Here is a 21,234-nt window from a genome sequence, read left to right on the forward strand (position 1 = left end):
CTGACTACTCTAAGAAATCGAAAAGCGCCACTAGCACAGATGAAAGTTTTACTGAATTGTTCCCATGTCATAATTTTCTGTTCTTTTTGTTCTCTACTTTTACCAAATATTTAGCAGAATGTTTAGCAATTAGCTGGGAGGCAAGCTTAAAAAAAAAAATCCTAGGGCTTGACAATCTTTTTTTTTTTTTTTTTGCTTACAGACCTTTTAATAATATATTGATGAATTATAGTTTCATATATTTCTGGGGTAAAAAGTGTTGCTATGATTTTTTTTTTTTTTTCAGACCGAGTCTCGCTCTGTCGCCCAGGCTGGAGTGCAGTGGCGCGATCTCGGCTCACTGCAAGCTCCGCCTCCCGGGTTCACGCCATTCTCCTGCCTCAGCCTCCGGAGTAGCTGGGACTACAGGCGCCCGCCACCACGCCCGGCTAATTTTTTGCATTTTTTTTTAGTAGAGACGGGGTTTCACTGTGTTAGCCAAGATGGTGTCGATCTCCTGACCTTGTGATCTGCCCGCCTCGGCTTCCCAAAGTGCTGGGATCACAGGCGTGAGCCACCGCGCCCGGTCAAAAAGTGATGTTATGATTTTTTACTACAATGTGGAATCATTAATTCAAGCTAATTAACATATACATTGCCTCAAGTATTTAACATTTTTTGTAATGAGAACATCTGAAATTTACTCTAAGCGTTTGGAAATGTACACTACTGAACTATTACCTATACTCAACACACTGTGCAATAGATTTCAAAATAATGAGACTTATTCCTCCTGCCTGAGGCTTTGCACCCTTTGACCATCATCTCCCCATGTCCCCCACCCCCAGCCTCTGGTAACCACCATTCTACTCTCTGCTTCTATGAGTTTAACTGTCATAGATCCCACATGTAAGTGAGAACATATGGTATTTGTTATGTTTGGCTTTTTTCACTCAGCATAATGCTCTCTAATTCCATCCATGTTGTCACAAATAACACAATGTCTTCCTTTTTAAGGCTGAATAGCATTCCATTATTTGTATATACCATGTTTTCTTTATCTCTTCATCCAATGATGGATACTTAAGTTGATTCCACAACTTGGCTACTGTGAATAGTGCTGCAACGAAAATGTGAGAGCAGACGTTTCTTTAACTTACCGATTTCAATCTTTCCAGTAAGCACTCAAAAGTGGGATTGTGGAATCATACGATAATTCTATTTTTTGTTTGTTGTGGAACCTCCATCTGTTTTCCATAATGGCTGTACTAATTTACATTCCCACCAACAGTACATAAGCATTCTCTTTCCTCCCCACCCTTGCCAAAGCTTTGTTATCTTCCATCTTTTTGGTAAAGGTCATTCTAACAGTTGTGAGGCGATACCTCACTGTGGTTTTAATTTGCATCTCCCTAATGATTATTGAGGTTGAGCGTTTGTTCATGTGTCTGTTAGCCATCTATGTCTTCTTTTGAGTAATGTCTCTTGAGGTCCCTTGTCCTTTTCTTAATCAGAGTACTTGTTTTTTTTCCTATAGAGTTGTTTGAGTTCCTGACATATTTTGGGTATTAATCCTTTATCAGGTATATGGCTTCCAAGTCTTTTCTTCCATTTCCTTTGTTATGCAGAAGCTTCTTATATTTTAGACAAATCTTTAATATTTACAGAATCTGAACAGAGAGAAAATATTTGCCCACTCTAGGAAGGTCATATCCCTCACCTGATTTTCTACCCACTCTTAAAACAGGCATGTTAAAAGCTCCACTGGCTTTTCCCATCACAGTCTAAGCCAGCATATCCAACTAAAACATCTTTTGCTGTTAGTGACCAGCAGCTTTCAGCAAGAAGTGCAACGAAGGCCTCACCCTAAGGGGCCCCATTACACAAGAGCTCCTCCAATAAGAAGCAAATACTCAAAATGCCTTTGGACTGTGGGAGTAAACTGAATGTGCACCTTTAATTTTTAAAAAACATTCAGAAAAAGTTAATGTGGAAATCTTGGTATTTACAGTATCATATATTATCTAATTAAATCATATAACCAATGAAACAGGAGTCCAGCTTTAATGTTTTTCTACCCAGAAAGCAAAATGATAATTTCTAAAATACTACACGAAATGAAGGATGAGTAACAGTTTGGCTGTTTCTAGGAAGACCAAATCAGTGTTTCAGTTGAAAGCATGAGCTCAACACAAACACAGAGATCCATGTTTTGGCTGATCTTATTCTAGCACCGGTGTTCACTGTGCTCCCCTTAACCTAGGGAAGCCTATGGCACTACAGTGCAGCTCAGTCTCTATTGCTCTCCTTGGCTCCTTCACTCTCAGATAACCCCACTTCCTACTTCCCATAGAAAATGCAAGACATCAGGTACAAACTCTCAACTGGGAACCACCAGGTGAATAAATGGGGCTGCATCCGTATACAACCTTTGCTCCTTCTCTCCCATATAAAGGAAAGGGTGCTCCTTCTGCCAAATAAGGGAGAGATGTGGGTACAACAAAACATTAGGGAAGGAAGGAAAATAACCTAGCTTGTTCCCTAGGTATCAAGTTAAAGGTTATAAAAACAGAATATTTAGGATAAATATAAGGAGTAATTGCCTCTCATTACAGACTAACTGGGAGAAGCAATAAATAATGTAATATTAAAATCAAAAGTATTTTAAAAATGAAAAGAAAAAACAAACATGAATCAGCATCAGCAGAATGTGAAGGGTGGGAAAGGGAAGGGAAAACTTACCAACAGTCATCAGGACACAGAGATGTGAGCATTTTTTTTAATAACCAAAGTAACTACTGAAAGCTAAATGGCATCAAACATTATGCTGAATTCAGGCAACTTAAAATAACTGTAGTTGAGGCCGGGCGCGGTGGCTCACGCCTGTAATCCCAGCACTTTGGGAGGCCGAGGCGGGTGGATCATGAGGTCAGGAGGTCGAGACCATCCTGGTGAACACGGTGAAACCCTGTCTCTACTAAAAATACAAAAAATTAACCGGGCGTGGTGGCGGGTGCCTGTAGTCCCAGCTACTCGGGAGGTTGAGGCAGAAGAATGGCAAGGACCCGGGAGGTGGAGCTTGCAGTGAGCCGAGATCGGCAGTGAGCCGAGATCGCGCCACTGCACCCCAGCCTGGATGACAGAGCGAGACTCCATCTCAAAACAAACAAACAAACAAACAAACAAAAAACTGTAGCTGAAAAACCATTTAGAGTGGGGTGAGAAGATAATACAGCTATTACTGGATTTTGCATATTTAAAATAAAAATAAGGGTGCCTCACCTTATCTGTTTGTTTTAAGCAAACAAGTGTTGAAATTAAATATTAGGACTGTTAAAGCTAACACAGTGGAAAAGGGCTGCTACGCTCTGATAAAAAAGAACTTACCACTGCAAAAATTGCTTAAACATCAATGACTTATATAAGGAATATAAAAAGTTACCAATAAAGCAAATGAGACCACTTCAATCATGAGATTTTTTCTAAAATAAAAAAATATCCAAAAGAACTGGGGACTAAAATACTGAAAAGAAACTAGTTTAGGAAAAGGGGGAAAATAAACAAAAGAAATTATTTAAGTGTTGAAGTACCCACAAACACTAAAGAGGGAAAGATAATTGATACAAAAATAAATAGCAGGAGGCAAATTGGAGGGAAGAGAGGAGAGAGGACATGGGAAAAGCTGAAGGCCTCTGAGAAACGGGTCTTTTCATCAGAAAAGTTCAATCCTTATTAATACATTAGATCTACAAGGTTAACTGATCTCATTTGAGCCACAACCCTTATTTTAACCTAACTTAGTTCTTTACCAAGAATGAAACAGCTTCCTGCATTTGGACATGTGTTTTGCCTGAGATCTTCTACAGTCTGTGACCAAATTGTTATCAATCTTTATTCACACAAAAAGCAAACCAATAAAGTCTCTAATTTTTTAATAATTTGATTTACCTTATACCAGAAATCCTAACTCAGTAAAGAGATAATCTCGACATTTATTTTAAGTTGCCTGAATTCAGCAGAATGTCTGAAGCAATTTCCCTTTCAATAGTTACACCGGTTCTAAAACACCTCACACCTCTGTGTCCCTCTGCTAACAGCTGGAAACTTTTCTCTTCCCTTCCCACCCTTCGCATTCTGCTGATGCTAAGGTTTGGGGTTTTTTTTTTTTTTCTATTTTTAAAGTACTTTTGATTTTAATATTAAATTACGACAGCTTTGAAAATATCTCCTTCAGAGACCTTGACTTAAATGAATTCCCAAACATTTCTTCTTATGTAAAAAACAACTGTTTTGTCCTCCATAGCAGCGGTCCACAACCTTTTTGGTACCAGGGACCACCTTTGTGGAAGACAATTTTTCTGTGGATAGGGGTGTGGATGGGGGATAGTTTCAGGATGAAACTCTTCCACCTCAGATCATCAGGAGCACACAACCTAGATCCCTCGCATGTATGGTTCACAATAGAGTTCAGGCTCCTAAGACAATTAATGCCACCAGTGATCTCACAGGAGGTAGAGCTCACGCTTGCACGCCCGCCACTCACCTCCTGCTGTGCTGTGCCACCCGCTTCCTAACCCGCCATAGACTGGTACCTGTCTGCGGCCCAGGGGTTGGGGACCCCTGCTCTGTAGAACCTTACAGTTAGCTGGGCGTCCATAAATAAACTGAAAAAATGTGAACTTTGTTGGTGACTAACCAGAATATCGACAGAGCTATATTTTACTACTAGAATTCAAAGTACACCTCCCTCACCAACCACACACACACCCTTATTCTCATACCCTTAAAGGCAGTGGAGGGTGTCTTTTATGAAATATCTTCAGATGGTTCTGAAAGACCACCCCATCCCCCAGTTTAAGGCCACTGTTTCATGTCTAACCCCTTCCACATTTCCCCATCTCCCTCCAGAGTCAAAGTCCTGCTTCCAAAGTTACAGCCTATAATATGCCCTAATGTTAGCATTGCCTTTAACATTACACTGTGAACTGCTTGTGATCTGTTTCACCTTCCCACACTTATTAAAGCACTACATTTTAGGCAAACTGGCATTTCTAATGCCCATGTTTCAAAATGCTGGTGATTCTTTTTAACTCCTCTTAGGTGATGGCTTTGATTCAGTGAATGACTATGATTTCTTTCAGAAAAGGTAGCCAGTCAGATCTCTGTCTACATCTAATACCTAACTCCCAAAACTTCATCTTTTAAGGAAAAAGTATCTCTTTTCGAAAATGAGGGAACGCAGTAATTTCCCCCTCAGGGATCCTCACGGCGAGAGTCCTGGCACTCGCTATCTCTGGGCCATGACCCTCCTGGTCCCTGTGATTCACTCATCCAGCTGCTCTGCCCTTTCCCAGTTCGCCGGACTATTCCTAAATCCCATTAATCCGCTCAGAGCACATTTATCGCCTAGTACTTCCATTAATCAGTGACACAGAAACTGTTAGCACAGAATTCTCCTCACATTATCTGCTGCGTGCAACCTAATGTGCATCTTCCCAGAACTTCTGTTCCGATTTTAGTGCACCCTCCAAAAAGTTCAACTGCTTTTCTGGCTTACTCTGCCTTTCTTTTAACACACTTGGATGAAAAAGCCTCAACCAACTGCCTTTAAAGGGTAACAGTGCAAAGTAAAAATTACCAGATTTTGACAGCTCCCTGGCGTCATTTCCATTTAGTAACTTTAGCTCTTAGCTACCTACAAAGAATATGGACAAATCATAAGAAACTTAGGATCCAACCAAATGCCTTGAAAAGTTTATAATTGAACTTCTTGTCCTGAATCAAAAAGCAGTTGGCAAAGTAATTATCAGCACATATCTTATCTCCTTTATTAACTACTTCTGGGTAGCACAACTTCTATATAAATGATCTCTTTTCATTGTATTCTTCCAAGAAACGTAGAGTATAGTAGAGTATATTTCTATTTTTTTTTGAAACGGAGTGTCATTCTGTCACCCAGGCTGGAGTGCAGTGGCGCGATCTCGGCTCACTGCAACCTCCGCCTCCCGGGTTCACGCCATCCTCCTGCCTCAGCCTCCCAAGTAGCTGGGACTACAGGCGCACACAGCCACGCCCAGCTAATTTTTTGTATTTTAAGTAGAGACGGGGTTTCACCGTCTTAGCCAGGATGGTCTCAATCTCCTGACTTTGCAATCCACCTGCCTCGGCCTCCCAAAGTGCTGGGATTACAGACGTGAGCCACTGCGCCTGGCCTAGTATATTTCTTTTAAGGAAAACAACACCACAACTCACACAAGCCACACAGAGAGGCAACAAACACTTCTGCAGAAGCGAACAGTAAGCTATAAATCCGAAGAGCCCAAGATGAGGGCTGCAACAAGATAGCAATGGCGAGAACATATTTTTCAAATCCAAATGCTCTTCCTACCACATTAAGTTTTTTTTTTTCTTTTTTTTTTTTTCAGGAGAATCAGCAGATCCATACCCTGAATAGTCACTGATGCTAGTCTAGTTGTACCAACCTTGGAAAAAATAAATTATTATCAAAAAGCAATGGAGGGGCAGGCATGGTAGTTCACGTCTGTAATCTGAGCACTTGAGGCCGAGGCAGGTGGATCCCTTGAGGCCACGAGTTCAAGACCAGCCTGGCCAACATGGCAAAACCCCACCTCTACTAAAAATACAAAAATTAGCAGGGTGTGGTGGTGGGCACCTGTAGTCCAGCTACTTGGGAGGCTAAGGCATGAGAATCACTTGAACCCAGGAGGCAGAGGTTGCAGTCAGCTGAGATTGCACCACTGCACTCCAGCCTGGGCAATGGAGCAAAAGTGCCTGAAAAAAAAAAAAAAAAAAAAAAAAACCAAAACCCCAAGAAACAAAAAAGCAATGGAGACCAAACCTTAAAAGCTTCAAGAGGGAGAAAACTGCGCTAGAACTGTCTGATAACATTTTCCACACAAAACAACTGATCTTTTCTGTCACTGGCCCCATTCAAGGTGGCTCGATTACCACAATACAAGAAGCGCATAACTTAAAGGCAATTTCACCCCAAAAGGAAAACATCCTATAACCCCACCAAGATTAAGTTAATACTAAGATTCATGAAAGAGACTCACATAATAAATAACTCGGGGGAGACTCTAAAAAAACAAGAAACTCTGTATTAGATGATCATTCGGGCTTATCCTCACCTGAGAACGAGACTGACACATAATCCCTGAACCCCTATCATTCCTAAGCACCATACAAATTCTTGAACGTGATTTGCAAATTTTTAAGAGAGGCTCCATATTAAATGCCGAGTTCCTCTGCCCTACCTGGCCTTGCAAGGCGTATCAGGGAGATGTACACGTCGTGGCAATCTCTTTCCTGAGGTATGATGAGCTGTATTATCTGAAAGTTCTTGCAGCGAATCAGCAGAGGGCATCCGGTAGCAGTTGTTGCCTGTTTTTCAATGGTGGAAATCTGACTGTGAAGAATCTAGAACCAAATGTTAATGTGCATAAGCTAAGCACAAATAACTAATGAGTACGACAGGGACTAACATTTCTTTGTGGCTCAAAGAAAGACAAGAAACACTCCCCAACCTCCAGCTAGCTCAACCCTTGCATTCAGATGACAAGCACTGAGATGTTCCAGGTAAGAACCAACTTCCTAAATTTATAATTTTATTTTTCAATACCAAGCTTCCTGATATCCAGGATAGTTATTTTGAAGTAAACCATTCAGCATATAAATTTGCACAAGTCCAGGTAAGGAAACATCTTGGTAGTCAAATATTGAATGCACTTAATAGCTAAAATTAAATAAGGTCATGAGAAGTTAGTAAAGTAAACTTCTGCAATCAACACAAGTTAGAGATGGCTCCGCTGGGAGGTGCCACCATGCTCCTTAATTCCACATGGAATGTTCGAGTTCTGTATCAACATGGGATTGTTGTTTTCTAAGCTGTTGGTGGTCGGGCAGGCTGCAAAAGAAGGGATTTATTTTATCTTTTTATTTTTTAAATTAATATTTTTATTGCAAATCATAGTTGTACACATTTATGGGCTACAGTGTGATGCTGTGATATATGTACATCATGTGGAATGATTAAATCAAGCTAATGAGCATAGCCATCACTTACCTATAGTTTTTTGTTTTTTTTTTTTACAGTGAGACCCTTGAAATTTACTCTCATAATTATTTTGAAATATACATTACTATTGAGTATGGTCACCTTGCTGTGCAATAGATTTCCAGACTTTTCCTCCTGTCTTTTGGAAACTTTGTGCCCTTCAATCAATATCTCCTCATTCCCTCCCCCTCCTCTGCACTCCCAGCCTCTGGTAAAACCATCATTCTACTCTTTAAAGAGGAGATTAACTTTAAAGGAAATCATACTGAAGTGCATCTCTGGTGTTACAGGAGGGTCTCTGCTCAGTCTTCAACAGCAGCATTTTAATCTTTAAGTTTCCCCTCCACTAAGAAGTGCCTGCCACCTTCTGCTAAAAATGTACCACTGTGCACGGAATACAGAAAAGGGAAATCTACAATTCAGGGATTTCATGATTGGGTTGCTGAAAGAATAATAAGGCCAGGCACGGTGGCTCATGCCTGTAATCCCAGCACTTCGGAAGGCCAAGGTGGGCAGATCACTTGAGGTCAGGAGTTTGAGACCAGCCTGGACAACATAGTGAAACCCTGCCTCTACTAAAAACACAAAAAAAGTCAGCCAGGCGTGGTGGCGCGTGACTGTAGTCCCAGCTACTCAGGAGGCTGAGGCAGGAGAATCACTTGAACCCAGGAGGCAGAGGCTGCAGTGAGCTGAGATCGCATCACTGCACTCCAGCCTGGGCAACAGAGTAAGACTCCATCTCAAAAATAATACTAATAATAATAATTATTATTATTTAGTGATGTTCAAATATCTAATGGTTTCATTAATAAGTAGGAGAAATACCTGATGATGAAGCTCCTCTAGATTTTCTTTCTTTTTAAAATTATCAGAAAAGTAGAGGCAACGTAATAAAATGACCAAATGGCTGCATTACAGGACCCTGCAAATAGAGAGTACTGCAAATGGAGCACTGGAGGATGACAATGCTGAATCTGGCCTACTGACATTATTGAATCTCTCCTTCACAGCTGTGACAGGAAGCACTTGTATCTTCTGGCTAGTTCTAAGTCTCTCTTCACTGATGTTCAAATAATTCGTGTTTAAAATGAATAGTAGATCAAGTAGATATGACCGCACAGAAAAAGGCGAAACACACATTCCAGAAACAGTTCCCCAACACCCAGGCACAAAAGCCCACCCATCTCACCCTGAGGAAAAATGAATGGAGGGCAAACACTTTTTACTTCAAACAACGCAAAACAAGGAAAGCTAAAAATAAAGAAAGCATACCCATGTTTCTTTTCTTGCGTCAGGTGAATTTTCCACGAATATGACATGGGTAGCCGTCAAATACAAAGTACCTAGAGCTGCTTTTTTAGGAGACACTCGATCTACCAAGCGGACATTTTCAACCTAGAGAAATCGGCAATGATGAAAAGAGTTAGCGTAAAGCAGAAGAGCAGTTCACGAAATAAATGATAACAGGGTAAACTCACACCTACTCCAAAATACAAGTTTTTGAGAATTCCCCCAATAATAAAAACCAAAAACTTCCCCTTAAGTTAATCGGATCTCAGAGCAGGATTCTGTATATTAAAAGATGAACATTCACCAGTTACGAAAATACGAGTTTAAAGGTACCACAAAAGATGTGTAGGTCCTATTAAGAATACCCTCTCTGGGTTTTACAATGGTCAACGCTTTCATTTCATTATAATTATATTACATTTCTAATGTAAAGCAGAAAGTGTATGTGTTAATGTTCTGAGTTTACACTATGTATCCATTACATTCTATGAAAAAGAAAACAGCACATTTTCCTATGTGTTTCTAGCTTGTAGAAATGGCCTTAAGGCTGTTTGCTTCCATATAAACTAGTAGGAAGTATAAACGTACATACGGGAGAAAAAGGTATCAGAGAAATGTGGAAAACATACGGTCTCAAGATCCTTACATTCATTTATAACAAAATCTTCCCAATGAACGGCATTATCACCACTCAGCTAAAATCCAAACTGCTAGAAGAGATTTCTAGAAACAATTTTTACAAAGCATACATCTCTTATATGCAGAGCAATTTTAAGGACATGTGCACTGAGATCATCCTAACATGAAATGTAATGGAAATGACAAGACAATCTCTACAGAGCGAGAGAAAACTGAAGCAATGGTAATTCTAGTAAGACACAGCCACCATAACCACCAGAGGAACATTCCTGTAATGACCACAGGGCACAGCAATCCTACCACTGCCAAGGATCAACCACCTGCAGAGAAACACTGACTCATCCCTCAAGCCAAAATGGTATTTGCTTCCATGAGGCAGCTTAGGAACACATTGTATTCGCTCCATTCTTCAGTTTAAATAGAAGCTGTGGGCTGGTGCAGTGCCTCACATCTGTAATCCCAGCACTCTGGGAAGCCGAGGCGAGTGGATCACCTGAGGTGAGGAGTTCAAGACCAGCCTGGCCAACATGGTGAAACCCTGTCTCTACTAAAAATACAAAAATTAGCCAGGTGTGGTGGTGGGTGCCTGTAATCCCAGCTACTCAGGAGGATGAGGCAGGAGAATCTCTTGAACCCAGGAGGCGGAGGTTGCAGCGAGCTGAGATTGCGCCACTGTACCGTAGCCTGGCGACAGAGTGAGACTCCATCTCAAAATAAATAAATAAATAAAATAAAATAAAAGTACAAAAATTAGCCTGGGGTGGTGGCAGGTGCCTGCAATCCCAGCTACTCGGGAGGCTGAAGCAGGAAAATCACTTGAACCCTGGAGGCAGAAGTTGCAGTGAGCCAAGATCCTGCCACTGAACTCCAGCCTGGGTGACAGAGTGAGACTCCATCTCAAAAAAAATAAATAGGCCAGGCACGGTGGCTCATGCCTGTAATCCCAGCACTTTGATCATGAGGTCGGGAGTTCAAGACCAGCCTGGCCAACATGGTGAAACCCCGTCTCTACTAAAAATACAAAAATTAGCCAGGCGTGGTGGCCGGCACCTATAATCCCATCCACTCGGAAGGCTGCGGCAGGATAACTGCTTACAACTGGAAGGCAGACGTTGCAGTGAGCCGAGATCGCACCACTGCACCCCAGTCTGGGCAACAAGAGCAAAACTCCTTCTCAAAAATGAATAAATAATAGAAGCTGTGGTCCTGATCTAGTTTGGGAGTCTCAGACTTCCCATCTACTCCAAGGGAAAGCCAGGGGAGTAGCAGACCTCGTGAACATTCCTCAGAACACCAAGAACAAACAGGACCCAAGACCTCCCATTGCCTCAGTCTCCTCTATGCCCTTAGAGCCAAGCCAGCCCTCTAGGAGTAGCTCTAGAGGGTCCCATCTCACTTCCTCCCAATTTTCAGAGATCTACTGAGGTCAATAAAGAATTAGGTATTATAAATATCTGTAGTTATACAATTTACTCTGGAGCACTGTGAAATTCCTGAGGACTTGTGAAAGTCTATGTATGTTAAAGACATACATTCAGCAACAGTGCCCTTCACCTACCAGCTTATGTTTTTTTCTTTTTACAAGAATTCTTTTGTTACTGATATGCTGCACATTCTTTTGTACGGTTATCCATCATGGTGTATTTTTTGCGAATGGTGTTCATATCACTGGTTTACTTTCCTACTGGGTGATCAGCATTTCTTACATATTTATAAGAACTGTTTATACAGTAAGGCTAGTAGCCCAAGGCCCAATGAGTTTTTATAACTGCGTCCTTACCAAACTTTTAAAAATTAATTCTAGTATGAATCTCCTGAATGTTCTGAGTAGCCAAATATTTTCTGTAATAATTTGTTGCTTCCTTTCCAATATTTATCTTTTTTCCTTGTATAATAGCATTAATTAGAAACTTCAGAGTAACTATAAATAGCATGGAGACTACAGTCACTCTTGCATTGTTTTTCATTTGTTTAATAACAGCTTTGTTGAGATATAACTCATATACCATACAATTCACCCATTTAAATGTCCTATTCAATGGTTTTTAGCATATTCACAGCACTGTACACACCATCACTGTGCAAACATTAACACACTATTTTAAAACATTTTCATCACTGAAAAAAAAAATCCTGCACCCATTACCAGTCACATCCCAGTTATTCCCCCAACCACTCCAGCCCTAAAAAAATCAATTTACCCTCTGTCTCTATAGATTTGCCTATTCTGAACATTTTGTATAGACAGAATCATACAACATGTCATACTTTGATACTGCTTTCTTTCACTTAGCAATCATGTTCTCAATCTATGTTTCAATCCAAGTTCATCTATTCATAGAATGTATCAGTGCTTTACTTTTTGTTGCCCCATGATATACTATTATATGGACATATCATATTTCATTTACCAATTCATCAATTGATAGACATTTCGGTTGTATCTACCTTTTGACTACCAGGAATAATGCTGCTATGTACTTTTGAGCATAAGTTTTTGTATGGACGTATGTTTTCGTTTATCTTGGCTATACATAGGAGCGGAATTGCTGGGTCATTTGGTAACTCATATAGTAAGGCTTCTGAAGAGCTTCTGGACTATTTTCCAAAGCAGCTGTGCCACTTAATATTCCCACCACCAATATACAAGGGTTCCAATTTCTCCACATCCTTGCTAACACTTATTATAATCTCTTTTTTTGATTATAGTCATCCTAATATGCGATCTCATTGTGGTTTTGATTTGCACTTCCCTGATAGCTAACAATGTTGAGCGCCCATTTTTAATGGAACACTTATTATCTTTTACCATTGAGTTTCATGCTGATATTATCGCATTGTGAAAGTGACCTAATCCTAGTTTACTTAGAGTTTTGATTTTTAAAAATCAGAAGTGAATGTTATGCCTTTTTGATATGTATTTGGATAAATATTTGGTTTTTTAACTCTAGTCCTAAATTATCAATAATAGTAATAGATTTCCTAATCTTTAAAGGAGTCTTGTGTTCCTGCTATATGGCCAACTTGAAATCACAACTACGTAATTCATACATAGTCATTATATATTGATATTTTAATTCCTTGTATTTTCCCTGCCATAGTTGTTATTTTGATTTGTTTTTTTTTCTTTTGCATCTGTACTTTTAAGAGAGAACCTCCATGCCCTAGCCTATTCATGCTGCTGTTATCAAGTGAATTCACCATGGTTATGATTACATCAATTAATCAGGAAGCTTTCAACATACAAAGTATTTATTAGTTGAAACAAGTATAGTACTTCCTTACACAGAAATAATTCTTTAGTAATGGTTTCAACTTCTTATGTGGTTACAGATCCATTCACTGTTTCCAATTTTTACTAAATCTCATTTTACTATTATAATACCTTTACAAATTATCTTACTGCAGATTTTCAAATTTTTACAATCTTTTAATTCTTATCTGTGGGTAAACCCCTCTCTTCTTATCCCTTCCCTCATTCCCAATACTGTGAATTGTTTTCTTTTTACCTCTTTGTGATTAGACAGGCAAAGGTTTTTCTTTAAAGTAACAGGTGTTGGATATATCAACTTTATTTTTCTTTTCTACTTTGTTAATTTCTGGTTCCTTAATAAATGTTTTAACTTGCTTTGCTTGGGCATGCCATGTGGTTTTTGTCTGTCTGTTTCTAAATTTTCAGATTTCACAGTCAGTTTGTTAACTGTCATTCTTTTTGTTTAATAACAAAAGTTTTTAAATTCAATCATTTTCCTCCAAGTATATCTCAGGTTGCATCCTGTGAATATTATTCATAGTATCCTCATTCTTCTTTCTAGATGGTCTATAATTGCAGTTTTTATTTCTTCTTTGGCCTGAAAGTTTTTAAGGGGAGCATTTTCCAAATTCTCATATGGTTGGGATATTTTACTTAAACTTTTATCATTAAACATTCTATTTTAAACTAACTACAATAAAGATATTATGAAAGTATGGGAGGAGAAAAATAAGGGGATAGAAACTTTATTGAGATAATCATATTGAGCATAAGATAATACTTTGAGGCAAAAATATTTGATATGGATTATTCTCCCTACAGAAGTAGAGGAAGCTGTATCACTTAAATTATTTTTAGAAAAGCTCAGTGGAGCAGAATAAGGTACGCAGATGTTGAGAGATTAGAATACTACCACTGAGATGGGATTTTTCCATGTCTTTTTGTTAACTTTGGATGCTGCTGCAGGAAAGTTACATTCCAAAATTTGGCAATAGTTCCTACAGGTCCCAGAGCTGTCAAAAGCAATTTTGAAGATACAGAGAGGGAAAAAAGAAATAAGGAGGGGAACACCAACAGTATGATTTCCCAGAGATACTAACAATTAACAATGAATTATGTTATGAAGTCAGAAAGCACTGTTCAGGGACCACCTCACAGTTTATACTAAGACTTTGAAAACGATCTAAAATGAAATAAATTTCAGAGTTTGGGCACCATCTTGAAGACCCACTGACTCAGTAATTCAGCCTTACCGTTGGGCTAACTTAATTCTGTCTCATCTATACATATACGCTTTGTACATACTACAAAGTAATAAGGCCAGTTTTTTACTTAGGGAGAGCTAAGACTAAGGAAACAACCAGCTTCTCAAAACAAAATTGTTGCAACTCATTTGCCTGCTCCCAGGAGCACTATGCTTAAGACATACGAGGTATTCATACTCTGAAAAAGGCTATGGAAATCTATGCAAAAGATATTACAATATATTATTAATTCTTGGATGTACATTTTTTACATTCTGGTATTTCTAAAAATGGGACACATCTGATGACTGATGTGTAAAAAGCTATTGTGTCATTTCATTGGCAGTGCTTCTTTCTTCTTTTGTGGTTCATAAAATCTTGCTGCCTCTTAGCATCACTGATGTCTTAGATTTGTTAAAATGTGATAAATTTAGTCTTTAGCACATAAAAGATAGTAATTGAAGCCATGGGACTAAAAAAGGTTACCCAGGGCGAGCAGGTAGAGTGAGAAGAGATCTGAGGAAAGCCCAATGTTTAAAGGTCTAAATGAAGAAGAGGAATCAGAAAAGCACAGAAACAAAGAAATGGACAGGCAAGAGGACAATCAGGAGATTCTGCTGTCAAGAGGATAGCAGAGATAATATTTTAAGAGAGAAGGAGTGTCTATGTCAAATGCTGCTGAGAGATGGAGTAAGGCAAGAACTGCAAGTGGCCCACTGGATTCAGGAACATGGGGGCACTGGTGGTCTTAGCAGGAGGGGTCCTGGAAGCATGAGGATCATAAGACATGAAAGAGCAGCTTGAGGTGTCAACTCCCAGGCACTGAGAAAGTAGATACCACTCTTTGCCAAAGTGGGGTTTGAGTGGGCAGAAGCAGATAGTGTGACCACTCGAACTCCATCCCGGAGCAGCAAGAGCCACGTTAGCTTTTCAGAAGCAACTGGCACGTCAAGACATTTGAAGGAAAGATGCCTATTAGTGCTACCAACCGGGGCATCTGCACTTGTGATACACACGGGAAATAAAATGACTCCATTAGGCCGGATTGAGAAATACAATTTAAAGGATCAGAAGGAGGTGGGGATCACTGAGCAAAGATTTGTTTATCCTGCTTATATTGCTTCTCCAATCCTAACAAACTTTTGCCCCCAGCTTTTAGAACTTGCCTTTTTAAAACTAGAAAACATGTACTTATTTATTTAATGTTTAAAGATTTGGAAATATAACAGGAAGAAAAGAAAATCACCCCTAGGACCATAATCCAACACAAGCACTGTTAGTCTTTTGGGAAAAATGCCTATACCTCATGTTAAGTGTTTTTGGGGTTTTTTGATTGTTGGTTTTTGTTTTTGTTTTTTTAATTAGGTAGTGAAGCACCACAGGAAATAATCTCCAGGGATGGAGTGAACAAATCTAATCTAAACTGTCTGAAGGCACCGTTTCATTGCAGTATCAACCCTTCCTTTGCCAAAATCTTCAGAACGGTTGGCTATATACCATAATGCACTGATGGTTTGGAGGAGGGGAGAGTAATTAAGGAAGAGCTAGGTAATTAAGGAAGAGCTGTGTCACAAGCCAATGACACATAAATGGATGGTGAGTCGATCTGCAACGTGAACTAATTCAGCAGCAAATGATTACACCAGAGGGGACTGTGAAAATGCAAACCTCCATGGGAACTGGCAGAAATTCTGCGGAAAGCTTTGGACTTCTGAAGAAAAGAGAACTGGGGCATTTCAAAGAACTCCACCAATATCTATGAATCAGGCCAACCCCAGTTGTCAGTTTGTTTATGAAAAATCACCAAATAACAATAAAAACAATAAGAAATATTTTTCGATATTCGACATCCATGCACTGCACAATCACTCTATATACCTGAGCTCAAGTTAATCCCCACAGTAACCCCCTGAATTATAGGTTCTTGCATAATCCCCATTTCATAGTTCTGTTGAACTTGAGACTTGACAGGCTTTCCCAGATCCTGCAGGGAACAGGTCGCGTGGCCCGGCCAGCATGGGTCTCCAACCTTTCGGCTTCCCTGAGCCACACTGGAAGAAAACGAATTGTCTTGGGCCATACCACACACATAAAATACACTAACAACAGCTGATGAGCTTAAAAAAAAAAAAAAGGCCCATGCATAATTTTCATGATATCCACCACCACAGACAGGCAAAAACATCCTCACATTCAAAGGGCAGGACACCCGTGCTAGAGCTAAGGTCTGTCTAACTTCAAAGCCACGTTCATCCTTCACCATGGCTGCGGTGGGCACTTGTAAATGCCTTTGAGTTCATTGTAGAATTGTTATTCAACATTAATATGTTTAGCATAGTCAGTTAATAATTATTGTAAGAAATCTTATACATGAAATTAGCATTTGAAAATAGAATGCTTTAAGACAAAATTATACTGTAAAACTATATTCACAAACCACTATCACAATATTATTCTTTTAGATAAACCCAAAAACAAAAAGCTTGGCAATGGATACAAGAGCCCAAAGATTGACACTAGCAGACTTTGGAGATTCTCAGAACTAATGAAAGAGACAGAACACTAAACATCTAATTCCATTCAAAAAGATGCCTATGTGTGGCACTGTGTCAGGTTCTGCAAAAAAAAAGCAAAAGGGTGAACAAGGTAGCATCTTTGTCTATCTTCAAGAATCTTATAGATTCAATGGAAAAGACTATGCCCCAGTTTAATGGCTTTTTTGAATTCCTGTCCTTCCTCTGTTGGGGTTAGACTGAGGGGAAAAAAGGGTTTCATCATCTTTTCTAGGCCAAGGCTGAAAACGTTCAGTCAAAACCCTGGGCCCCCCACCGCACTTCCAGGTCTGAGGCAGCCACACTGGCGGCCCAGCATAGGTCCTCCTTGGTCTTCTCTTCACTGCCTGGGCGTCAGGAAGACCTCATAAATCACCGAGAGACAGAGCCTTTCTTCAGTGATCCTCTATTGTGCCACCTTTGAATTTCAATCTTAGTAGAATGTGGGTCTTTCTATCCTGCAGGTCAAACACTGAACTGCTGAACATTCAGGGTTCCAGAATCATCTCAGACTATCTGGGTAAGTAAAGTTGCTCCATAGGATGAGGAATCCAAAGTGCAGGGCCGGGGTGCCAGTCATTGAAAAGGACAGAAAGCAGTGGCACTGGCTACCGGCTTTTCTCAGGCCAAAGACCAAGTCCTCAAAACCGTATAAATCAGGCTCCAGATCACTGTCAATCATCTGGGGGAAGAGATCCAGGGACTGTTTAACAGAGAGAAATCAAAATCTCTGCAGCAGCCAAAACCAAAGACAAGTTTATGTTCTAATCTAAGAAAAGCAGCTAGATAAATAGTTTGTTGTGCTAAAATTGGTATCATGACATTTTCTAACTCTACCAACATGAAAAGAAAAGTATTTGTGAGTCAAGAGGCCTGGGCTCTGGTTCTGGTTCTGAAATTGAACTGCTGGGAGCACGCAGTTTAGACATTATCCCTGCATTTTGACTTCTATAAGGGATCTAAAGGGTGTTTAATGTCTCTCTCCTTTCTAGCAGACTGCAGCTGTGACCCCAGTGGTACTTCATAGACTACCAACGAGGATACAAAATGGCAACAGTGAAAATGCATACAATAATGACTCAATATTAAATTTTCTGGAAATTAAGTCACTCAGTAACCTGGATAGCCAACAAGACTTCTGTGATTTACTGAGGAAAGGAAGCATCAGCCACAGCAGCAATGATGCTCTAACAGCCCCTGAAGCTGGCCCAGAGGCTGCACTGACATCCAGTGTTCTGGTCCCAAAGGACCGTGATAAGCATCCCAAGGCCGAGGGCACCAAGCCCACCAGCCTGGAGGAACAAGCTGCCCAGCCACAGTGGCTCTTTTTCATCTTCCAGATTCCTTCCCCATCTCGAGCTCTTCTTCTTTTTTGCTTCTCTTGGGGAGTTAGGAAATCACTGGCTAGAAACCCTAGAGCACTTGGTAACATTTCCTGAGTTATTTCTATCTCTCATAATTAAGTATCATTTGGATTTAAAACTGAATTGATGAAGCGTCTTGCTGTACTCTTAAAAATAAAGACTTTCATTTGACTTTATTTTAAAATCTATTTAGCACATCCATCCATCCATCTTCTTTTCTTTTTGCAATCTTTAATGTTGATATTCGGGCTACACGGCATGCAGAACAATCTTAGTGTCTCAAATGAAATACCCACCCCTTGGTCAGAAAGTGCCTGAGTGATAAGGAGACCTTGTGCAGAAACAAAATTTGAGACCACTACCGTAATGAGAAGCTAAAAATTCAGGCAGAGTCCTTTTTTTCTCAACGCTCTTCCACTGTGAGTAGAAATGTTATATGAGCCACAAAATGTGCAGGTGTCAAGCACAAAAATGAACATTAATATTGTACTTTAAAATACACAACAGTTAATGTAGTTCTATTACATTGTGCAGTAATTAGCACAGTGATTAGGAGAATGTAGTGAGGGTGCAGGGCACTGGCTGTAAGAAGCACTCACAGGGCACCAAACTGTCAGGACAGAACGTCGTGAGAGCGGCTGGTGTTCCTCCGAGATATGGGGACCGGGATCCCAGGGCCTGTTGGCAGCTCAGATAAGACACATCCACCACCTGGGGGGTGTGGGAGGTCCCAGGGAAGGGAGCCGCTCTTAGATACCAAGGTTGGGAGGATGGTTCTGGATATCAGTTTTACCTTTAAACAGTGCCCATCCTCTCAGTACCTACTTAACTAAGTGCTGATGCCAAATCCAGGCAATCCAGGATGAATTTTTCAGAAAAGCTTATGGCAAAGGAGGCAGCCTAACTGTGGTGCGTTCCTTTTAACCCTTCCCTCAAACAGAGGGAGCAAGAGGAGGAAGGGTAATAACAACAACGAAAATAGTTTTACCACTGATCACACAACTACTGAGCATCAGATACTGTGCTAGGTATTATCCATATGCTATTTCTAACCTTAGCTGAGACAAAGACATGGTTACTCCATTTCACAGGTGCTAAAATTGAAGTGCATGAAAAGTCCATCAACTGCCCAAGCCTCGCATCTAGAAAGTGGCAGAGCCAGATTTGAAACCAGAAGTGTCCACTTCCCTGGATCTCTCCCATACCTGACCACTTCAGTCTGGGTCTAATATTGCAAATTAAGGAAAAACATCCCAGCTCACAAGTCTCTCCTCCATCGTCCCTGAGATTTCAGTTGGACAGGAATATGTTTAACAAGTTAAATGCGATGGCTACAGCTAAAAGATTTGGTATCTGGTACAGACCAGCTTGGCTGGCCATGTGACCTCCCTGCTTGCTCATTTCTCTTGTCTGGAGGGGCAAATCCCCGAAAGACCTGGTTCTCCCGGTGGCCGAGGGATTCTCTGGGCGGAGCTCTGAAGTGTGCACCAGCATGTTGCACATCGAAAGGTGCAAAGGCCTCCTGCAGCTATGGAGGAACCATGCAGGAACCAAGTCTCACTTCTAACCAGCCATGCAGTAATTATAGAAACATCTACCATATAGAAATTCTCAAGTCACTTTTATTTATGACAGGTATCACTGTCTGTATAAGGGTTGCTAAAGAAAGATGTTTCAACTTGGATTCAGAGTTCCTGGACAAATGATCCCGTCTGTAACTAACTGCATGTGTGAGAGAGGGGAAAAAAGCATACATCCCACTGGTTATTAAAAAATAATTGTTATTGGCTGGGCATACTGGCTCATACCCATAATCCCAGAACTTTAGGAGGCTGAGGCAGGAAGATCACTTGAGGCCGACAGTTCGAGACCAGCCTGAGCAACAAGATGAGATCCCCATCTCTACACAAAATAAAATAATATCTAGGCATAGTGGCAGGCACCTGTAGGCCCAGCTACTTAGGAGGCTGAAGTGGGCAGATGGTTTGAGCCCAGGAGTGTGAGGTTATAGTCAGACATGATCGTACCACTGCCTTCCAGCCTGGATGACAGAGTGAGACCCTATCTCTAAAAAATAAATAAATAAATAAAATAATTATTAACAAACATATCCATAACACAGACTTCAGAGTTTTACTTCTTGCTCCCACCTCATGTCCACGACTTCATTTCCCCTGTGTTAAACTCACAGAAACAATAGAGTATGCAAAAAATATAAACTACCCAATTATAGCTGGCAAAGTACTCTGACATACAAGAAGAAAAACTGAAGCTATAGCAAATTCTCCAAACAATGTAGAATTGCCACGATCTCTTATAATTACAGAAAAAAGGCATTTGGTTTTTCCAATTTAAAAAGAAAGCACTTTTTTCCTATTTACATAAAGTTACTGAAACAAAAGATGGTAACCATGAAGCTTCAGGAGTTTTTAAATTCAGCCTTTTGACAGAGAAATAAAGAACATCAACTGTTTTTCCAAAAGGAGTATTTAATCTTTCTACAGCTATAAAACCATTGAAAGTCTTTTCCCAGGACTATTTTATTCAAACGTCAGAGATTAGAGAAGAATTGAGCATAATCCAAGAAAATATATGACACATAACCAGAAGAAACAGAGACTCTACCTTTCACGAAATCCCTTAGATACCTCTGGTATAATGAAGAAAAAATGCTGGTGGGATGCACACACAGGGATAGATCTGGGAGGCATGCAAAGAATCCTATTCTCAAGCTGCCTAAAACAATTAATTCTTCAAAAAATGCATGCTGCTGTGAAACTAAGTTATTTCAAAAACACAGTTAATATAGTTGATATAGTTTGGATCTGTGTCCCCA

At 40.1% G+C, this 21,234-nt stretch overlaps 1 protein-coding gene across 1 annotated transcript in view; it reads right to left on the reverse strand.

The window, feature by feature from the left end:
* Positions 1 to 21,234, reverse strand: part of MTMR7 (myotubularin related protein 7) — a 115,466-nt gene that overhangs the window by 66,468 nt on the left and 27,764 nt on the right. The window contains exons 2-3 of the mRNA XM_016959125.4: positions 9,329 to 9,451; positions 7,257 to 7,419 (exon numbers count right to left, since the gene is read on the reverse strand). Coding sequence (XP_016814614.2) covers positions 7,257 to 7,419; positions 9,329 to 9,451 — 286 coding nt within the window. The remainder of the gene's footprint in view (positions 1 to 7,256; positions 7,420 to 9,328; positions 9,452 to 21,234) is intronic.

Source organism: Pan troglodytes, chromosome 7 (assembly GCF_028858775.2).
Source record: "Pan troglodytes isolate AG18354 chromosome 7, NHGRI_mPanTro3-v2.0_pri, whole genome shotgun sequence".
Lineage (NCBI taxonomy): Eukaryota > Metazoa > Chordata > Mammalia > Primates > Hominidae > Pan > Pan troglodytes.